This window comes from Hermetia illucens, chromosome 2, assembly GCF_905115235.1.
Source record: "Hermetia illucens chromosome 2, iHerIll2.2.curated.20191125, whole genome shotgun sequence".
Classification (NCBI taxonomy): Eukaryota; Metazoa; Arthropoda; class Insecta; order Diptera; family Stratiomyidae; genus Hermetia; species Hermetia illucens.
The window spans coordinates 9384230-9403479 of NC_051850.1; the positions used below are offsets into that span (position 1 = coordinate 9384230).

Sequence of the window (19250 nt, forward strand, 5' to 3'; positions counted from 1 at the left end):
GGTAGTGGGGGACTTACCACTACGTCATAGGACTCGATGCGGGCCATGATGCCTTTGAGACGTTCGTTTTCTTGCCTTGTCGTCAAATGAGTATTTACACTGCATACAAAATTTTCCACAGAATGTATCTGAAAAAGGATTCAAATTATATTCAAAACTTTACTGGAAGCTTGCCTCTACGGAAGGACCAAACTAAAGCCTTTCATTCTCAATGAAAACAGGGCCCACAGGGACTTGTTTTCCCTGAAACGTTACACGTTGAAAGTCCTTCCTGAAACTCACCATTGCATCCATATTATCCCCATCGTTTTCATCCGTTATATGCTTCCTAATCGCCAACAACAATAAACTATATTTCGTCAGTCTTTGCATTGGCCTCACCAAAATATCGGCCAAGCGTAGTCGGTTGCACATTTTCTGGGCTTCGCACCATGTTAAGTAATACGTGAAAAGCGGATTGTTTCGATTCAATTCTTTACAATAAAACTGGCAAGTACTTTGCTCAGCACAATACTTCTTGTAGGGAGCAAAGTTTATGGCAAAATTGATGAATCCTTCCTGGAAGTAATCTATTGATAACGGACAACCCGTGCCCATACTATTCTCCACCATTGGATGCAAATAGTGGCTCCAAAATTGCACGTTCGCTTCATAGATATCGTAAATGTTGGAGAAGAGTTTGTGCTGGTCCACGTCAGTTAATAGGTTGTTATCCTGTATGCCTTCCAGGCAGGCCAGGAATAGCTGAAATGTAAAAGGGGAGTTTTCATAAAAGAAGGATTCAGGCCATCTTTTGACCCTGATACTCACATCCGTAACCGTCTTAAGTACATTTATATAATCAATTTCCGTTGTAACTAGTTCCCAAATGGCTGATTGTATCTTTACATCGCTATCCGACATATCATCACAATGGACAAAATCTCGCCAAGATTTAGACATTGTTTGATATTTATCCAAAAAATTCAAGGCATTTTGAAATTCCGGTTGTTGAAAACTCATTGAATGTATCTTTTGCGGTACACCCCGTCGATCATAGTCGTCGAGAAGTTGACACAATTGATTTTGTTGTTGATTGTTTTTCATGCCGAATAGACCGGACCAACGTTGTTTCAATTGCTTTCCAGGGACGATTTTCTGTTCGGATTCCGTTGTTTCCTCGGTTGAAGCGGAGGATAGAAGGCGAGGTGGTCGAGTACGGGCACCCTATGAGAAAGGGAAGATTTGTATTAGTTTAGAGAATAGTGTGGTTCTCAAAATATTGGCGATATCCTTAGTCTTACTGGTAAAGGTTGAACTTTTCAACCCCATCCTCGGAGGGGGTGGAAACTTTAGGGAGTGGAGGTCTCCATTCTTCAAGCCCTGATGAAAACTTGTGGCGATCACCCACCTAAAAACTTATGGACTCTTAAACGGGTCGCTTACGACACGGAGTCTCACGTCCCCGAGGTGCTCGAGTAATTATTAGATCTGACCCCCTAGCTGGCAGTCCTAGGTAGTAGCCTCGAGAAAGCTTCTCGGTGAAGAGCGAACCGCGCATGATCGGTACACCTCAGGACACATTGGGAATCTCCGGAGCCGTTGACAGCTCTCGTCCATGGGGCGATATAAGCCCAGCACTGCCAAGGTTTTAGTTGTGATGTATATCAGAAGCCAGCCCCTTCGGGACCCTGCTCACGTAGTGTGCACTAAACCGGTGTGAGTAGACGGTGTTATCCCGAGCGAGCGCTGATTCGTCTGTGAATTCCGGGATCAGCTAAGCGTAGGTCAGGCCTCAGGCTCTGGGGTAGCGACTGTGCCCCCAAGAGAACACCCGTTTCTGACTATTGTGATCCGCTCCCTTGCACACGATGCGCTGGTGAGTTTTCCATTGAGTATACACATAAACCAATCAAAAAAATCGACGAAACAAGAGGGAAGGAGTAAGAGCTGAATGCGTTTGGGCGCAGCACAAGAATACGTCGTTAAGCGCAGCGATCAGCGAAAGAGGCAGCGAGGGCTGACATACCCGATATGACACCGGAGCGCCCAAATAAAAAGGAAGCCTTATCAAATTGCGAGACTGACTGTGCGCAATACCTTGTAGTGCCTCTGTTTCGAAAAAAGTCCAGTCAGAATCGCTAGTCCTGAGCAGATGGATTCAGACAAAAACCGCGTGGAAGTGCAGTCGGTCATCCTAACTAGAGTCGAAGAGGAAAAGCTCATCAAGAAATGCGCAGCAGTGGTGAAGCGAATGCGGTAGGCGACGTTCCTCCACAGGAACGTCAGTAAAGGCGTCAAAAACGGGCTGATGAAACTGGAGGAACTATTGAACCGCATCTCCTTCTACAGGCGAACATGGAGTGTAGCGGGAGACGAATAGAAAGCAGAACAAGCCGCACTCCCCGATGGGAACGCCACTTGCGTCAAACGGAACGCAGATAGCCCACTGCAAAGCGAACTGAAGAAAAAGCGGAAAGAGGACGACGTGCCTGATTATCAAAGTAATTTCCAGGGCCCAACAAAAGAGGGCGAAGAAGAAAAACGGGAAACACCTGACTACGCCACCAGAGACCCGTCTGTCTAAAGACAAGGGGGCTGCAAACAAAAAGCTAGGAGCAGAAAAGACGAGGAAACGAAGAAGGATAAGACCGTTGGGCCTGCTCATTAAGCCGACAAAAGGCAAGACCTTTGCAAAAGTCCTTAGTGAAATCCGCTACAGGATGGAACCCGAAGACAACGGAGCAAAAGTGTCTACCATACGGAAAACGACGGGTGGCGGAATCCTCGTCGAACTGGGCCCGAAGACGGCTAGCAAGAGTACGTTCTGCTACGTGGTCAAGGGGTTATTGGGGGAGAAGGCTCTTGTTTCTAGCCTAGAGCCTATGAGCTATCTAGAAATCCGGGATCTTGACTGCCTCACAGAAAAGGTCGAAGTGTAGGAGGCGATAAATCGTGAATGTCCAGAGGTAATCAATGCCCGGATAGGTATCACCTCTGTAAATGCTCGAAGCCAAAAATTCGCTGTAAAGGAACTACATGACAGTGGAAGAATCAGGGTATGAATGCGAATAGTCGCCACCAAGTGCTGCAGGTGTCTGGACTGTGCACACACGTCAGCAACTTGCAAAGGGCCAGGCAGGAGGACAGCATGCCGGAGATGCGGGCCAGTAGGTCATCAAGCGAAGACCTACAATAAAAGTGAAATTTGCGTTCTCTGCAGGAATCGTGGCGTGCCTGGTGAGAACGTCGCACACACTGTGGGCTCGGGACGGTGTCCATTCTTTTAGGTTCTGCAGTGCAACCGCTCACCAGTTGCTAGCACAGTTCGCTGCGGAAATAAATGCTGATCTAGTGCTAATTAGCGAGCAATACCGAAACAGAAACCCAGCCTTATCGCATCTCGACTTATCGCGTACCGCTGTCGTCTGGGTTCGGAACGACGTTCGACTTCATGTTCTTGCCGAAGGCCGAGGGAATGGGTTTGTGTGGATTCGGTGTTTAGGGCTAACGTTTTTTAGGGTTTACCTGACGCTGAACGAGACGATGCCGGACTTTCGGCGCCGGCTTGATCCTCTAGAGAAGGCGGATTCTGGAAATGGCACGGAGAACCGGACTCGTAGTTTTAAACACCAGATCCACGTGAACGTTGCGGCCCCCAGGAGCATTCCAGGCGTCACTTTTGCGTCGGAATCTCTGGCATCATAGGTGGAGGGGCGGCGAGTCCTAGAAGACTTCTCGGCAAATGATCACCAGTACATCGCGTTCGAAGTGGTTGACGCTACTTACCCGCGAGCACCACCGAGGGTGAAAATCGTTCGTGGAAGCTCTTGGAGCAGGCAAAGTCGCGCTGGAGGATGCTCCGAGGAGTGGTGGTGTCACAGCTGACACCCTCGTTAATTCAGTGATGATCCCGATAACGACGGCGTGTGAGGTTTCCATGCCTCGGAGGGGCCCCAGTCGCGACACGCCTTCTATGTACTGGTGGACGGTAGGAATTGCCGACCTACAGAGGGAATGTCATAAGTTCTACCGTTTGGCACAAAGTTTGCACGCCAACGCGGAGGCATCCGCCATAAAAGCAAAATATAGATCAGCAAAGAGAAGACTCGGAGCTATAAATAAAAGCAAAGCTGGTGGCTGCAGAGCCTTGTCAATGAGATAAATGAGGACCCGTGGGGAGTTGGCTATAGGCTTGTCACCCGGAAAATCGGTGTTCTGCTAAGGCCCTGCATGCTAAGCACCGATCAAATGGACCGCAATGTACGGGCATTGTTCCCCAGACATCCTGTACGGGTTGATGTCAATAGCTAGGAAAATGTTGAGGATTGCCCCCTTTTCACAATGAGAGAGTTCGAAGAAGCGGTTTTCACTATGAAAAACAAGAAGGCGTCAAGTTCTAATAGCATCCCGGCGGAAGTTTACAAACTGGTGCTTCTATGGAGGTCGCAAATGCGTTTCATCGAGCCGAGGCGCAGAGCCGCAGATCTCCACGGATAGTGCTGCTCATAACGCTTGATGTCAGAAATGTCTTCAATTCCGTAAGATGGACAGATATGCTAGGCACGCTAGAAAATTCGTTTGGCTTGTCAAACTATTTCTTTCATATATTGAGGGATTATCTGAAAGAGCAAGCAGCAGCGGACAGAGCTGTAAATGTTGGGGGCTCAATATCTACTAGAAAACGTCTCCTTATGGGAACAAAGCAGTCGGTTCTGCTCTATAGTGCGGAGGTATGGGCTGACGCCCTTGACAAGTAGGTGCATCGTAAGGACCTTGCTCAAGTGGAGAGACGGGGAGCGTTGCGAGTGGCGTCTGCTTATCGCACTGTCTCTGAACCGGTAGGGAGTGATCCTAATTTCTCTCCTTGCTATCTATTGCCGTAAGAGCGAAAATTTAAGAGAGGTGGTTACCCGTGAAGAACGTCAACGTACCGTTGCCGAGTGACAACTGTCTTAGCAAAATGAGCCAAGGACCACGCGGCTCATCGACAATTTAAATCCGTGGCTAAACCGAGCACACGGTGAAGATGATTACTTCCTTACCCCGCTTCATACGGGCATGGAGGTTTTCAGTCTTACCTGCACAGGATTGGCCCGATCTCATGATTGTGTGTTCTGCAATGGAGTGGCGGACGACGCTAAACCCACCTTTTTCTCTGGCGAAGGGTGAGACGGCTTTCGTCAGCAGCTTTATGCAGAGACAGGGGAGCTCTCTCCAGGCAACATTGTCAGAGATATGCTGAAGAGTGCTGGCAGTTGGAATCATAGAGCCATTATGTTCAGGCTATTCTTATTGCGAAGAAGATTGAACTCGACCGGCGGAGGGCCTGGATGGTAAGGGGTTCGCTAGACTAACTCCTTCAACTCTTTGCTCCCCTCCCTTCCCGTTGGTGAAAGGAATTCTCTGACTTGAAGGCTCCGAAGCCCGGAGAGCGGGAGAGCTAGCCCGGAGTAATGTGTCAAACGATTCCAGGCTAGTTCATTAGAGAACTAGGGAGAGGAGAGGAGAACAGGGAGGTGTTTAGTTGGTAGTCCGACATCAGCCCACTGTTGCGGGAGTCCAACACTCTGTATGTAAACCTATTCACCTACCCTATTCGCAAAAAAAAAAGAAAAAAATTGATTAAGGTTGAAATCGCAGCCACATCCTCAGGGGGGGGGGGGGGTGAAAAGTTAAGGGAGGAGGAGGCCTCCACTCTTCAAGTCCAATGAAAAATTGTTGCAGCCACTCCCTTAAAAAGTTAGGGACTTTCAAAGTGTGTGTGAGGAGGGAGTAGAGTGAGTATATGTGGAAGAAAGGGGAAGCTTCCTCTTTTCAAGCCCCGCCAAAAAATTGTGGCGACAGTCCACCCTTAAAAAGTATGGAGCCCAAACGGCTCCATCTGTACCACCGATGGTGATTGCCTTACACTTACCTCTTAAGCTTATAATTATTAATACACAAAAATAGCTCCGTTTCGGGGGGTCAAGACCTCTCAATGGGGATTATTGCCAAAGTGATTCAGCTTATTGGTAGAGCAATCATCGTCGCCATATGCAAAATGAGTAAGAGGAGCAAATGGGCTGTCCTCTTGGTAACCCCCTTTTCTTATCGCGAACATGATTAGCTAAGCTAAACTTATTGGTGAGCTTATGATAAAAAATAGTCTCTTTTCGGCCATAACCTTTCAACGGGAATTACTGCCACAATTTTTCAACGGTGTGAAAAAGGATGGGTCGTCTTCTTCCTGCTGGATACACCGGGGGATCACTGCTGCGATTTTCCAACGGAATTTGAGAGAGGAGATTACCCTTTTCCCATTCATATCCTGTTCATCTACGAGGATGGGGTTAGAAGTTAAACTCTATCATCAAAATTGCACCATTTTGGGGCGCTATAATTTTTAAGGGGGTATGGTCACCACAAGCTTTCAACGGAGTCCAATAGCATTCCCTCTCTGTTCTCTCTTCTTAGTGGTAAAGGGTTGAAAATTCAAAATTTACCATGATGGTATCAAAAAAATCCTATTTTGAGGGTTGACAATCTTTTAAGGGGGGTGACCGACTCAAGTTTTCAATGGGTTGGAAAAGCGGGGACCTTTCCCCTCCTACTCCATCAACTCCTCACTCCTACTGGGGATTCAAGTTGAAAATTCAATCTGTACCGTATTAATTCTATTCTAATACTTACAAAAGATGCTGCCTTTTGGAGTTGTCCCGTTCGTTTACTTCCGTCGCGATCGACGATTATAAGATGTTTTCCAGCTAAACTTTCAACGTCGGTGCTTTCATCTAAGGAACTTGTGTACGGTGGGGAACCTGAAAAATATTTTAGAATATTATTTAATATAGTCTGGAATCTTAAGTTTTGGTTAGAATTAGGGGATTCGGAAGACTCATTATTGTTGTTTAGGAGAAATTTGGCTTACCAGAAAAACACCGTTTCGTAGGAGGGGAAGTTTGGCCGAAAGGCTTAGGCATTCTTTAGGCGAGTGAAGTAGAGACAGGTACCTTGTCATTAAATTGGACAGAGCGCGAACCAACCCCAGTGTCCTGAAACCAGACCGAGGTTGGAACTCTCCAAGGTATAAGGGCCGATAAGAATCTTGGTTGGTGGCAGCCAGAGAAAAAGTGGGCGTCCGCTAGATTTTGCTGAAGACCCAATACCAGAAGGCCTTCTATATTCTGGCAATATGTGATGATGTCGACGGGCGGGATGAAAAGGACCTCGCTAAATACCAGGTAATTGTGAAGGAATACAAAAGCAAACACCTGGGATAGCAAGGCGAACTTTCCCGTCTTTAAATACAATCGATATCAGGATCAAGTTTAACAAGAAAGCAAGAGGTGTGCAAGCGCTTGTACGTTACACAACTACTGTAAACAGCGAAGCAATAACAATAGGCCAGCAATGTTAGCACTGTCAAATCCTTCGGCGAGGTAGCCGGGAGTCACTGATCGGAATTAATATCCGCTAGCAGCAAACTATTACCGGAGGCGTGGGTCGGGGTACCGAAGATACAGGCGGTTGCAGAAGATCGTCATGAATAAGAACAAGCTCCTCCTATTCCCGCGCCTTCAAAATCATACGATCTCCATGGATGACAAGTAGGAGGAACCCCAGATAAACAACCAACCTTTTCCCCTCTGCATAAATAGGGAGTGCCTGGATACACTGGGAAGGCGGACCGTAAAGTGCGGTTCGGACTCAGGAACGCAAAGGCAAAAATGTTCCACACTGGGAAACTGGACGACGAGCTGAACCCAGTCGACGCTGTCAATAAACTCATGGAGGAGATGAAGACCGATGATCCTACGCAAACTGACTAGCAAGCAGGTCATGTTGAGGACAGCACAGATAAATCAGCAGCACTCGAAGTGCTCTTCAGCTAATCTGCTGGTTCTTCTATGAGAGGAAGATGTGGGCGTTGCATTAATACTGGCTTGGATCAGAGGAAGCCGAACCAGGCTCCAAAGTAAATATTAGAATTTATCCTTACCAAGAGGTCCCTCTTGATCCTAATGGAACTTGAGAATGTATACTCCAAAGAAAGAGTTTGCACCCCTTTCTGCATTCGGACCTGGGTTCCAACGATTTTGCTGAAGTCACACTGGAGCAGGCAGAAGTGAAGAACGTGTATGTCTGCTCGGCTTACATGGCTGATGATCGATCAGCTCCACCAGAGAAATTACAACATCAGACATCTATCATGACAGGGAAGAAAGGCAACCTTTTGATCCGACGCCAATGCGGGCCATACACTTTGGGTTAGCTTGAAAAACAACGAAAGACTGGAGCCTCTGTTTGACTTTATTACTGACACAAGCTTATCGCCGTTTAACAGATGCAGTACAAACTTTCATTTCTCCAGCTCCGAGAACTGCGACGGCTGGAGCAGTCCTTGTTACAAATTTACCAACCAACACTAGAGTGTGTCTAACCAGAAATTCTTCTTAGATTTCAGCTGGAGACTTTTCAGGCTTCATCTTGCTGTAGAGGTCCCCTACCATTCCAGGGATTTTGGCGAAATCATCAAAAACAGACTTTCCGGTGTTCGAAATTATAACTTTTTTACGACAGTCGAATTGGAGTCAAAAGCGGGACACATTGATTTCGTAATCGGCATGGGTCCACCTGCACCCACTCCATTTCAGAATCCACCTAAGACAGATTGGGCAACGTACAAAACAGAACTGAGCGCCCGAGTTACAACCCCTGGGAAGCGCATCAAATCCACTGCTGAAATTGAGAAAACAATCTAGATGATCACAACCGGCATGAGAGAAGCTTTCGAAGATAGCTGTTCACTCGTTATGACAAAGAAGGGTAAAACACATTGGTGGAACTCGTATTTGGCAATACAGAGGAGAACGACAAGGGTGCTCATCAACCGAGCTCTTAAGTCTGATTCAGCTGCTTGCTGGGTTCGGTACAAAAAGGCTCAAAAATGTCTAAAGAAGAGCAAAAGTTCGGCCAAACGATCATCATGAAGACGCGACTCTTTGAGCCTTAAAGCTACAGTGGGTCCCTCCGTGCAAATAAGCGAATGCTCGGCGAATGTGTCCTGGGGATGCACATGCACATTCGGAGAGCAACGCCTGTTCAAAATACAAGACGGGAGAAACCGGCGAAAAGGCTGCACGAAAAGCTGAACGACTCAACAGGCCAGCAAACCACGGAAAGAAAAAAGGATTCAACTCCCAAAAAGCGGGGCAAATGATTACTACTGAAGTAGCGACCTTGAGAAAGGGGATCGGGCCTTTAAAGGCGGATTCGAAAGCCTGGAGGAAAATGAAACTGCGAAGGAAGATAAGACGCCAGGTGGTTATCATTTCCAAACGAGGTGAGAGGCCATATGCTGATATCCTTGGGAGAGTGAAGGCAGACCCCGAACTCACCAACTTGGGTAACAATATCAGCCGCATTAGATGGTCAAAGAGGCGAGATTTTATGCTGGAACTCAAGAAATCCAAGGATGTAACTGCGGAAAAATTCTTGGATTAAATCGGAAAGTCATTAGGACGGGAAGTCGACATAAGGGCTAGCAGACTGAAGATAACTGTAATCTGTAAAGATATAAACCAATTGACCACGAAGAAGGAGGTTGGCGAAGCGATGGAGAAGCAGTTCGATCTTGTCGGACTACAAGAGTCAGCGGTGTAAACGCTGAGGAAAGCCTACGGAGGAACACAAACCGCCATCAACAGCCTACCAGTAGAGACAACACTCAAATTGTAGGTGGCTTTGAAGCGGAATACAGAACGGCCCTCAACACAAATCGCACATGAGGTTGATACAAATCAACGTCAACCACTGCGAAGCGGCGCGGGATCTACTCTTGCAAACCATCTGCGAGAAAACGTCGATGTGACCATAATTAATGAGCCATATCGAAACCACGGTGGTAGCATTTGGGTCAAAGACCAAACAGGCTAAGCAGCGCTATGGACTTGTAGAGAACAAGCCTTCGAAGAATTCATGGAGCATCTGGAGAAGGGCTTCATTGGAGCAGAGATGAAAGGCGTCCATATCTACAGCTGCCATGTTTTACCTAGCGCTACACTTGCCGAGTATGAGCAGATGTTTGCCGCTCTGGTTTTGGATGCAAGAGGACGTGGGCCGACCATAATAGCAGGCTCTTGAGTATCACAATCAGACAACTAATGTGAGGGGACGTGTTCTCCTCGAAGCATTCGCGGAGCTAGACGTGGTACTGGTGAATGTTGGGGCCTTGTGCACTTTCTAGGGAAGAGGCTTGGGGTCAGTAGTGGACCTGACATACGTGAGTGCCGCTTTAGCTAGTAGAGTCACTAGGCAAGTCTGTTAGGACGATACACACAGCGGCCACCAAGCAATCTGTATGGAAATCAAGGGCGAAAAATAGTCCTCGCAGAATGTCGGGTGGTATGCTCGGCTGGACAGCGAAAGCGTTCGAGGAGGACACATTTTCTGCGCCACTCAAACCCGACATATCCCTGAATGGTACGACTAGAGAAAAAGTTACCCAAATCACCCGAAGGGTGATGGAAGCATGCGACGCTATAATGCGTAGAAGGCGATTACTCCCGCTGTAGGACCATGCCGACAAAAGCCCTTGAGACGAATTCTACAGGGTGGTAATGAAAAGGCTGCGGAGATGAGGGCATAATATCTCTAGTAACTGTGGAGGAGCTGCGGAAAATATGTGGTAGGATCGGTGACACAAGGCTCCAGGTTTGGATGGCATCCTCAACCAAACTTTGAAACTGGCAGTGAAAACTAGGCCCGACTTCTCTCCAACAACTTCGAGGCGTGCCTAAAACAAGGAATATTCTTTGTTCAGTGGTAAAAGCAATAGTTGGTGTTGCTTTAGAAACCTGGCAAGCCATCTGGAAACCTAACGTCGTATCGTCCTATCGGCCTGCAGGATTCAGATTCACTTTCCAGATTATTTTGTCCATTAAATATTATTTCAATTTTGAAATGTACTCACTCAACTTTATTTTCTTCGTTATTAAAAACACTTGAATTTTAGGAAATATTAGTAATTTGAATTAGCCAAAATTTTGTTTTGACAAACTTCCATTGGTATACAACAAGTCCAGGCACTCAACTAATCACCGATTTCGTGGTGACTGTGCAAAAGATTATGGGTGGCGGACTCAGAATAAATGAATGATTAAAGGCAACTAAGAGCAAAGAAAGGGAAATAATACGGTCGAGCATGAAAAATGTTCAGATTTTTTCCTCTTGATAATCAGTCAGCCAAATAGTTCACACCAGATATGTATGTTTCAAAACCATTTCATCATCCAAGTATTTACTCTCGGTTACACCCTTCTGTAATGTGGAGCCTGTAGAGTGTTCAAAATCAGTTGAATGCTTATATACACATTTGACTCTCTTTATATGAAGAATTTAAACTTCTTGCAAGACGCTGAAGAGCAGCTTCATATGATTCAATTGTATTTCAATGGCTTTAGGTCCCAACTACCTTCATTTCAAAAGTGAGCATCTATTAGATTACTTCAGAAAATTATCAACTGGATGTGCAGTATTGATATTGCAAGCGAAATTATTTTCACTGCAAGGTGGGTTTTGTTTATGTGCCGTTTACACAACAAACTGTAAAAGTGATTGTGGAGTATCTGGATACCATCTTTGGACTTTCCTTTATCAACCTTTTACTTGGTCATTAAATCAGCAACTTTGATCCAATGGAGCGGCTTTTGTTGAACCAAGAGAAAACCGGGAAGGAAATACAGCGGGTTATCACAAAATACAACAAGGATTCCGACACTTGTAAAACGTTCGAATATTACAAACAGCGACAGCATCAATTGGAGGAAGTTTGGACCAAATTCGAATCAACAAATGAATTACTGAGTCAAGTTTTAAAAGAAGGAACCGAATATAGAAATTGGTATTAGCAGTATCAAACCGAATTCTAAACTCAAAATTGAGTTACTGTTTGCCAACGATGACACAAGGCAACCAACTGTCACTCCGCAGCAGGTCAGTATTACGATGAAGGGAACTACTATTAAATCAAGCCTGTGGTTCCTGCACCAGAAAAATGTAGGAGTCCTACAGCTTTGTCAGCCTCGCTGGTATGTTTCAAGTTAATTTGACCAATCTTTATGTTTTTCGACATAAACTTAGTATAATATGTAATGGAAAACTGTTAGAAGCGTATGTCACGGTCCACGTGTAACGGAGAGCACTACATGGTGACTTCCCCTGTATACAGTCAGACTCTTTTGGTCCAGTTTGTATACCAAGCTAAAACCCTTCATGTTTTTAGATTTGCCCTTCCTGGCCATTCATGAACTTTACGCTCCAGTGTCCGAAGTCCATGCCCGGGTTTTGTTCACCCAACATGCGAATGATGTCCCCTGCCTTTCATCCCGGGGCCTGCAGCTCAGTGTTCACAAAAGTGAATTTGGGCCGACCGTCAGAACTCAACCCCGGGGTTACCTGCTGGAGCCACTTTAAGGCAGCCTCATCAGTGCACTCAAAAATCGAAAAAACCTTTATTGTTAAATCTTGGCTTTGTTGCAGGCTCCAGCTTTTTTTTCCACAGGCATTCCCGGAGGATGGTCAATCATCCCTCTGACATTTTGCCATTTTGGAAGAAACTGCCGCGGCAGCATTAAGAACTAAGGCTTCAGCGTGCGCATACGTCCTCTTCTTTCCCGATTTCGTGTCCGTATTCCTATGCGTGGGACTAGCTTCATTGGGATCTCGCTAATTTGATCACCACCCGGCACACCGGGCCTAATTCCTGCAGGACGCCTGGATGTAGGACCTGGTGGGGAGTACAATAAAGCGTTGGTCTTATGCTTCTTGCGGGCATTACTGCTGACAGAAGAGTCTGGTGGGTCTAGTGTGGACCTCACCGGGGTAACCAGTTTATGCCTATATTCTGCCGAAGATCCCGCATGTCGCATTATAATTCCTTTGCAAAGTTGTTACGAACTACAGCTTCTATGTTGCGATTTATAAGCCGATGCGGGAAACTACCCCATGATTCAGTGCTAGGTCAACAAGGGTATAATAAGGGCTATTCAAAGAGAGGAATTTAAGGAAGAAATCCAACAACTGAGTAAGAACAAGTAGTCGGTTAACTGTTTGAGTCACCTCATCCCATTTTTGGATGAAAATGGAATAATGATAGTAGGTGGATACTGGAGTCAGCTAATTTAACATTGAACGCCAAACACCCCATAATACTTCCAGATTCCGATCCAGTAACAAAGATGAGGAAGCGGTAAATACACAAACGACATTCCCTTTGTGGTCCACAGGGTCTTCTATCGATCAGAGGGGAGACTTATTGGCCGCTCCAGGGAAAAATCATGGCGCGGCCAATTGTGCCCAAGTGTATAAAATGCCTTCGCGCAAATCCTTAATTACTATTGCAAGGACACCGTTTACTCAGAAAATGCTCAGAACTCGATTCGCCCCCAATGTAGTGAAAAAGGGCATAAACTTCCTTTTCATACCTCCAAGGGCACTTCATTTTGAGGGTCTTTAAGAAACCGCAGCAAAAAATGCTAAGACATTGCTACGAAAAACAGTAGAACCGGCAACATTGAGCCACGAAATATTAGAAACTGTCCTGGTAGAGATCGAGGCCATTTTCAATCCAAGGCCTCTAAGGCCGCTTTTTTCAAATCCAAATGACTTAGCCGCATTGATACCCAGCCATTTCCTTATCAAAGAACCATTAACAACACTTACGGATCCAGACAATCATCCAAGGAAAACTAATTTCTCACATCCCCGACATCAGATAAAGAAAATCAAAAATGAATTCTGGCAACGGTGGTCCAAAGAATATTTGTATCTTCTTCAATATCTGTACGGTTGAAAGGCGGCCATGCCTAAAATTGCAACTGATACAATCGTCATCAAGGACGGGGACCTACTTATCATGAAGTCGCTACTCGGTCGAGCCATACGTGTATACAAGGGCAACGATGGTTTCGTACGAGTTATTGAAATTAAAACAGCAGATTCAGTAATAATTTCATCTACTCATCGATTGGCACCACTTCCAATAGAACAACAAACGCAATCGGATGGAAATCAACAGAAACCGGGAGAATCAATATTAGTAGATCAGCCTGGAGCAGTACATGTTGCCTTATGATGTGATATCACAGCGACACAGACATTACAAAACATTACTTGTCACAAAAGTAACAAAGGATTGTGATGAAGTGATGTGATATTAAGTGATATTGTGATGTTAGAAGATAATGTCATGCTTGATGATGTTTGGATGGTGCTCGGTGATGAAAATATAATAATACACCTTAAGTTGATATCACTCTTGTGATATTACATATGTCGCCTGTCTATCACCATGTGCGGATAAAGGAACGCCCGGTGGTTGCGCATCAGGAGATGCGTACGTCGGGTAGTTGGGAAGTAAACCCATGCTGGAAGAGATCTTAGTGGAATGGAAATGAGATCAACACCGGATCCTTCTGGAAAAAGCTCAAAACTTGGGAGGTCACCACTGAAGGCACTGAAGATAGTTTTGGCGGTCAGGTGGAGAAGGTGCTAGGTGAGCAAGTAGACGAGAAAGCTCGGAAGCAAAAAGTAGTGATCGAGCGCAAAAATGGTGCTGCACTAAGGGAACAATTCAACCTTAGCGGCCTAGAAGACAGTGCCATCAAAAGGATGACGGCATATGGAGGAGAACAGACCGCTATTATTAGCTTGCTGGTTGAATCAGGGATTAAACTGATTACCGAGGGCAAGGTAAGAATAGGTTGGGTCGTGTGTCAACCTAGGGAGCAAATATCTCTCAAGAGATGCTTCAGATGCCTCGATTTCTTTCACTTTGCAGCAGCTAGTACACGCTGCTGAGTACGATAGATCAAGAAGGTGCAGGAAGTGTGGTGAAGAGGGCCACCTTATCAAAGACCGCACTGGAGATCGACGATGCATGTTGTGCAAAGGGAGGACGGGATTAGATGATCGGCACGTTGCAGGTGCCCGGCATATAGGAGGGAGTTGAATCGTAAGGCTAAATGAGGTTAATACATATCAACCTTAACCATTGCGAGATAGCTCAAGACTTGTTCTTACACACTATTCGAGAGTAGAATGTGAACCGTACCGAAATCACGTTAGTGCTACGTAGGCATAGGTGAAAGACTCATTGGGAAATGCGGAGATATGGGCAGGTGGACGGCAAGTCAATCAAGAAACAATAGCATTCCCGGGAGCCGGCTTTATACGGCCGAAAGCTAACGGCGTCCATATCTACAACTGCTATGCTCCTCCTAGTGCAGCATTAGTGCAATATGAGGAGATGCTAGACGGTTTTGTATTGGACGCTAGAGAGCACAGCCCAAAATCACCAACCAACTGGGGAAGTCGAGTGATGAACACCAGGGGCCAAATCTTGATTGAAATCTTCGAGGAGTTGGACATCGTACTCGCCAACGTTGGATGCGCGCCCACCTTCCGAGGCAGAGGACTAGGCTCAATCGTCGATCTAACCTACCTCAGTACCTCGTTGGCGATAGAGATTGTCTGGTGGGTGAGTGAGCACTATACCCACATTGACTATCAGGCCACCTTTCTCGACATCAGGAACGAGTGAGCATCAAAAGCGGAAAAACCAGGATAACTAGGTGGTCGACTGGAGCTTTCGAGGAAGAGACATTTCTGGCGGCTTTACAAGGAAGTTACGGCCCGAAGGGAACGGCGCTGGAAAAGTATCCGTTATGTCAACGGATAACTGAGGCCTGCGACTCTACAATGCCGCGTTGGAAGTTTCACCACATTAGGAAACCAAACTTTTGGTGGAACCAAGGAATCGCGCTGTTGAAGGCATCGTGTCTGCGAGCGAGAAGGCTTTGCCAAAGGGCCAGAGGGAAGCCAGGACATCAGCAGTCGGAGAAAGAAAGATCTTCGAAGTAGCCTTAACAAGGCTATACGGGAAAGTAAGAGCAATTGCTACTAGCAGTTGTGCCTTGAAGTAAATACGAACCCTTGGGACGCTGCTTACAAGGTTCTAATGAACAGGATTCGTGGACAAAAATCAGCCCAAGTGACGTGCCCGCGAGTCTTGTTCGAAATAATCGCAATTCTTTTCCCACAACTAGAAGAAAGCAGACCTCATCCAGTGGTTCAACAGAACGTCTTCGCAATCTCCGGGATGACCGAGGAGGAACTAAGGGAGATCTGTGGACGAATTGCAGACAATAAAGCTCCAGGATTGGACGGGATTCCGAACAAAGCCTTGAAGTTGGCTGCTAAAATCAGGCCCGTCTGGTTCATAAGCACATTTGAATCATGCATGGTTGAAGTTTTCCCGCTTGGTGGAAGAGACAGAGGTTGGTTCTGCTACCGAAGCCCCAAAAACCACTTGGTAGACCATCTTCATATGGCCCTATTTGTCTGTTAGACACTATGGGGAAGATGTTAGAGACGGTGATATACAACAGGGAGCTTCCGTTCATCGAACTAGCGGGTGGTCTATCGGAGCGGCAGTATGGGTTTCATAGAGCGCGGTCCGCTGTAATGGTCATGGGCCTTGGCCAGGAATCATCGGCCGCTGGTAAGTACTGTGCGGTAGAAACGCTGGATGTCAGGAATGCCAACTGGGATTGGATTAAGGGAACCCTGGCTAAACTAGGTGTCCCTGGTTACTTAGCTCGGATAATCGAAAGTTACCTTTCGGAGAGATTTCTTTGGTACGAGATGGATGACGGACTGAAGGAATATATTGTGACAGCCGATGTTCCCCAAGGCTCCGTACTGGGGCCCCTGCTGTGGAACATAATGTATGACGGAGTGCTCGGCCTTCGCGTGTCAAGGGAGGCAACATTAATTGGTTTTGCAGACGACATGGTCGTGGCAGTAGTTCAGACAGACCACCAGGACGTGGATCTGTATGCAAGTGAAACCATTCATGTTATCAAGGCATGGCTCCAAATGGTGAAATTGGACCTGGTGAAAAATTAGACGGTGATGAAGTTCATCCTGGCATACGCGGCTCCTGTTTGGGCGTGCACACTAGATAACACAGCGAATCATAGAAGGGTAAGTTCGGCATACCGGCCAATCGCGCTGAGAGTGTGCAGTACATATAGAACGGTATCAGGTGAGGCAGTGCGTGCCATCGCGGGAATCATTCCCTTGGATTTTCTACCGAATGAGACACACTATCTCTACCGGAGAAGGAGGGTGAATTCGGCCGAAGTGACTACGGTCTTCTTAAAAGCCACTAGGAAAGAGCTGTACGGGAGATGGCAGCAGCGGTGGGATAATTCCGAAAAGGGCCGCTGGACCCATACACTGATCCCCGTATTGAGAGATGGGTCGAGCGCAGCATGGAGAATTAAATTACCACCTAACGCAGTTCCACTGTTGAGGGATGCCCCCAACGCAGTTATCGGACCCCATAATTTCGTCAAGGAGATGCTGAGGTCCGCAGCGAACTAGAGTGCAATAAGCGGAACAGTAACTGCTACACAGGAGAAGCTGAAGGAACTGGAGCGAGCTGGGAAAGCTGGTGTAAACCAGAGCCCTCCTCGCGAAGTAATACTTCACGGTGGTCCTGCAAGGATATGGACGGAGAATCGGGAGTGGTTCTAGTGGGTGAGAATCCTACACACTTCTGCAACCTGCCACAGCAGGATCTTTTTAAGATTTTCACCTCCACAATCTTGGAATTCGGCTTTACGTTTTTTCTAAGAGCACAATTATCTTCGATTTGGAAGAAATTTAAATCCAGGATCTAAAAATATTTGGCAGACTTACTTGTTGGTTCCGTATAACAGTGAAAGCTATTGTCGCATATTGCTATTTGTGAAAAACTTAAATTTCTCTTCTTCAAGGCAGGATTTAGAGCTTCTCTGCAAAGAAAGATTCAAGAAACAAATTAAAAGATTGATATCTTAATAAGATACTTTCCATACTTACAATAGTGTTGTGCCCTTAATAGCAGGTATAAGTTCCTCATCTTGTCTATCCGAATTAGTACAAAAGCTAACAGAAAAGTATTCTGAACTTGATACCTGAAAAATGAAGAGAAAAATTCTTGAATTTCCCAAAATATTAAGAAGATTTCAGCTTTTAGGTCCTTTACAATTGAATTTTAGGTCCTTGGCTATCCCAGACAGTCGGACCCTTATTTACTCAAAGATGGAAAAAAACATTTCTACAGAAAACAGATTAATTTGTTGTTATCCTTGATAGGAATAAACATTGCTGTAAATTATTAAAAAGCAGGCTCCTAAGTACTTTCTGCAGATTTACCATTGCGTCCAGAGAATGGTCCTTGATTCCAGAATATGTCCTTTGGAGCATACATGGCCCATGAAGTAAAAAAATATATTTATTCTGTCTGGACTGGCAACAGTCAGTACACGGTGCTCAGTTTAATCCTTCCTTGCAAATAATATGCTTCCAGAGAATCCCTTTTCGGTAAGTTCCAGGAAAACGACATTAGTTTCCTTAAGCACATAACATAAGCCTTCAACTATACGTGAGAGCCTAAAAAAAATTTGTACAATTCACAACATGTTTTCCGAGCTCTTGACATTTCCTTTCTTTGCTTTCTTCAAGTGATAGGAAAACTTCTTTCATCTAAATCCTTTTTTCCGCCGAATAAACAAAAATACATTTTCTTTCATTTCTCCTGAAGAACGTGCATCAGCAACTCAGAGCATTTCACTATTTATTCATAAGACAACTCCGCAATCTTTTTTTCGTATCTTTCTCTTCTCGTCTTATTCCGGATTCATGACGATGCATCCTGTATGCAGATTTCGCGTGAAAATGGACTGAGAACTGAAGTAAATGGTGAAGCGCTTCCTGAGACCCTTTGAAGCAACATAAGAACTGGGGGATAACAGGACATAAAGCATGAAAGGCAATCGTCCATTATACCGAGCATGAACGCTCGTACGAGGACACGCTACGCTCTTTTGCCCAAAGCATGTTTTATTACGTGTTTCGAGAAATGGTGAGGATGTAACGTTTCGAATAGTCTTCCTTGCAAAAAGGATCCTTGCATATGGAAATTCCTATTTTCAACGCGAATTGCTGTTGAAGGATGCAAATGCAATAACATGGAGGGTGAGTTTGCGGATGGAAAGTTCACTGAAAAGTGCTGAACTATTTTTATTTTTCCTTTGAATAGGTTGTTGCGGATAAAAGATGTTATCAAGAAAGTTTCCCATCATAGATCACTTGAAATATTAAAATTGTGGAATGTTTTCTGAGAACTTGGTGTACGTTAAAGGGAAAATGCACTTTCAGCCGTTCCATGGTCTTGAGAT

At 45.6% G+C, this 19250-nt stretch overlaps 1 protein-coding gene across 4 annotated transcripts in view; it reads right to left on the minus strand.

Annotated features, from left to right (window-relative positions):
- The window catches only part of LOC119650393 (pleckstrin homology domain-containing family G member 5), a 431633-nt gene that overhangs the window by 19929 nt on the left and 392454 nt on the right, over positions 1-19250 (minus strand). For all 4 annotated transcript variants that reach the window (XM_038053150.1, XM_038053151.1, XM_038053153.1 and 1 more), the window contains 6 exons: positions 17890-17984; positions 17728-17822; positions 6652-6779; positions 811-1206; positions 283-744; positions 18-128 (listed from right to left, as the gene is read on the minus strand). In XM_038053150.1, coding sequence (XP_037909078.1) covers positions 18-128; positions 283-744; positions 811-1206; positions 6652-6779; positions 17728-17822; positions 17890-17984 — 1287 coding nt within the window. The remainder of the gene's footprint in view (positions 1-17; positions 129-282; positions 745-810; positions 1207-6651; positions 6780-17727; positions 17823-17889; positions 17985-19250) is intronic.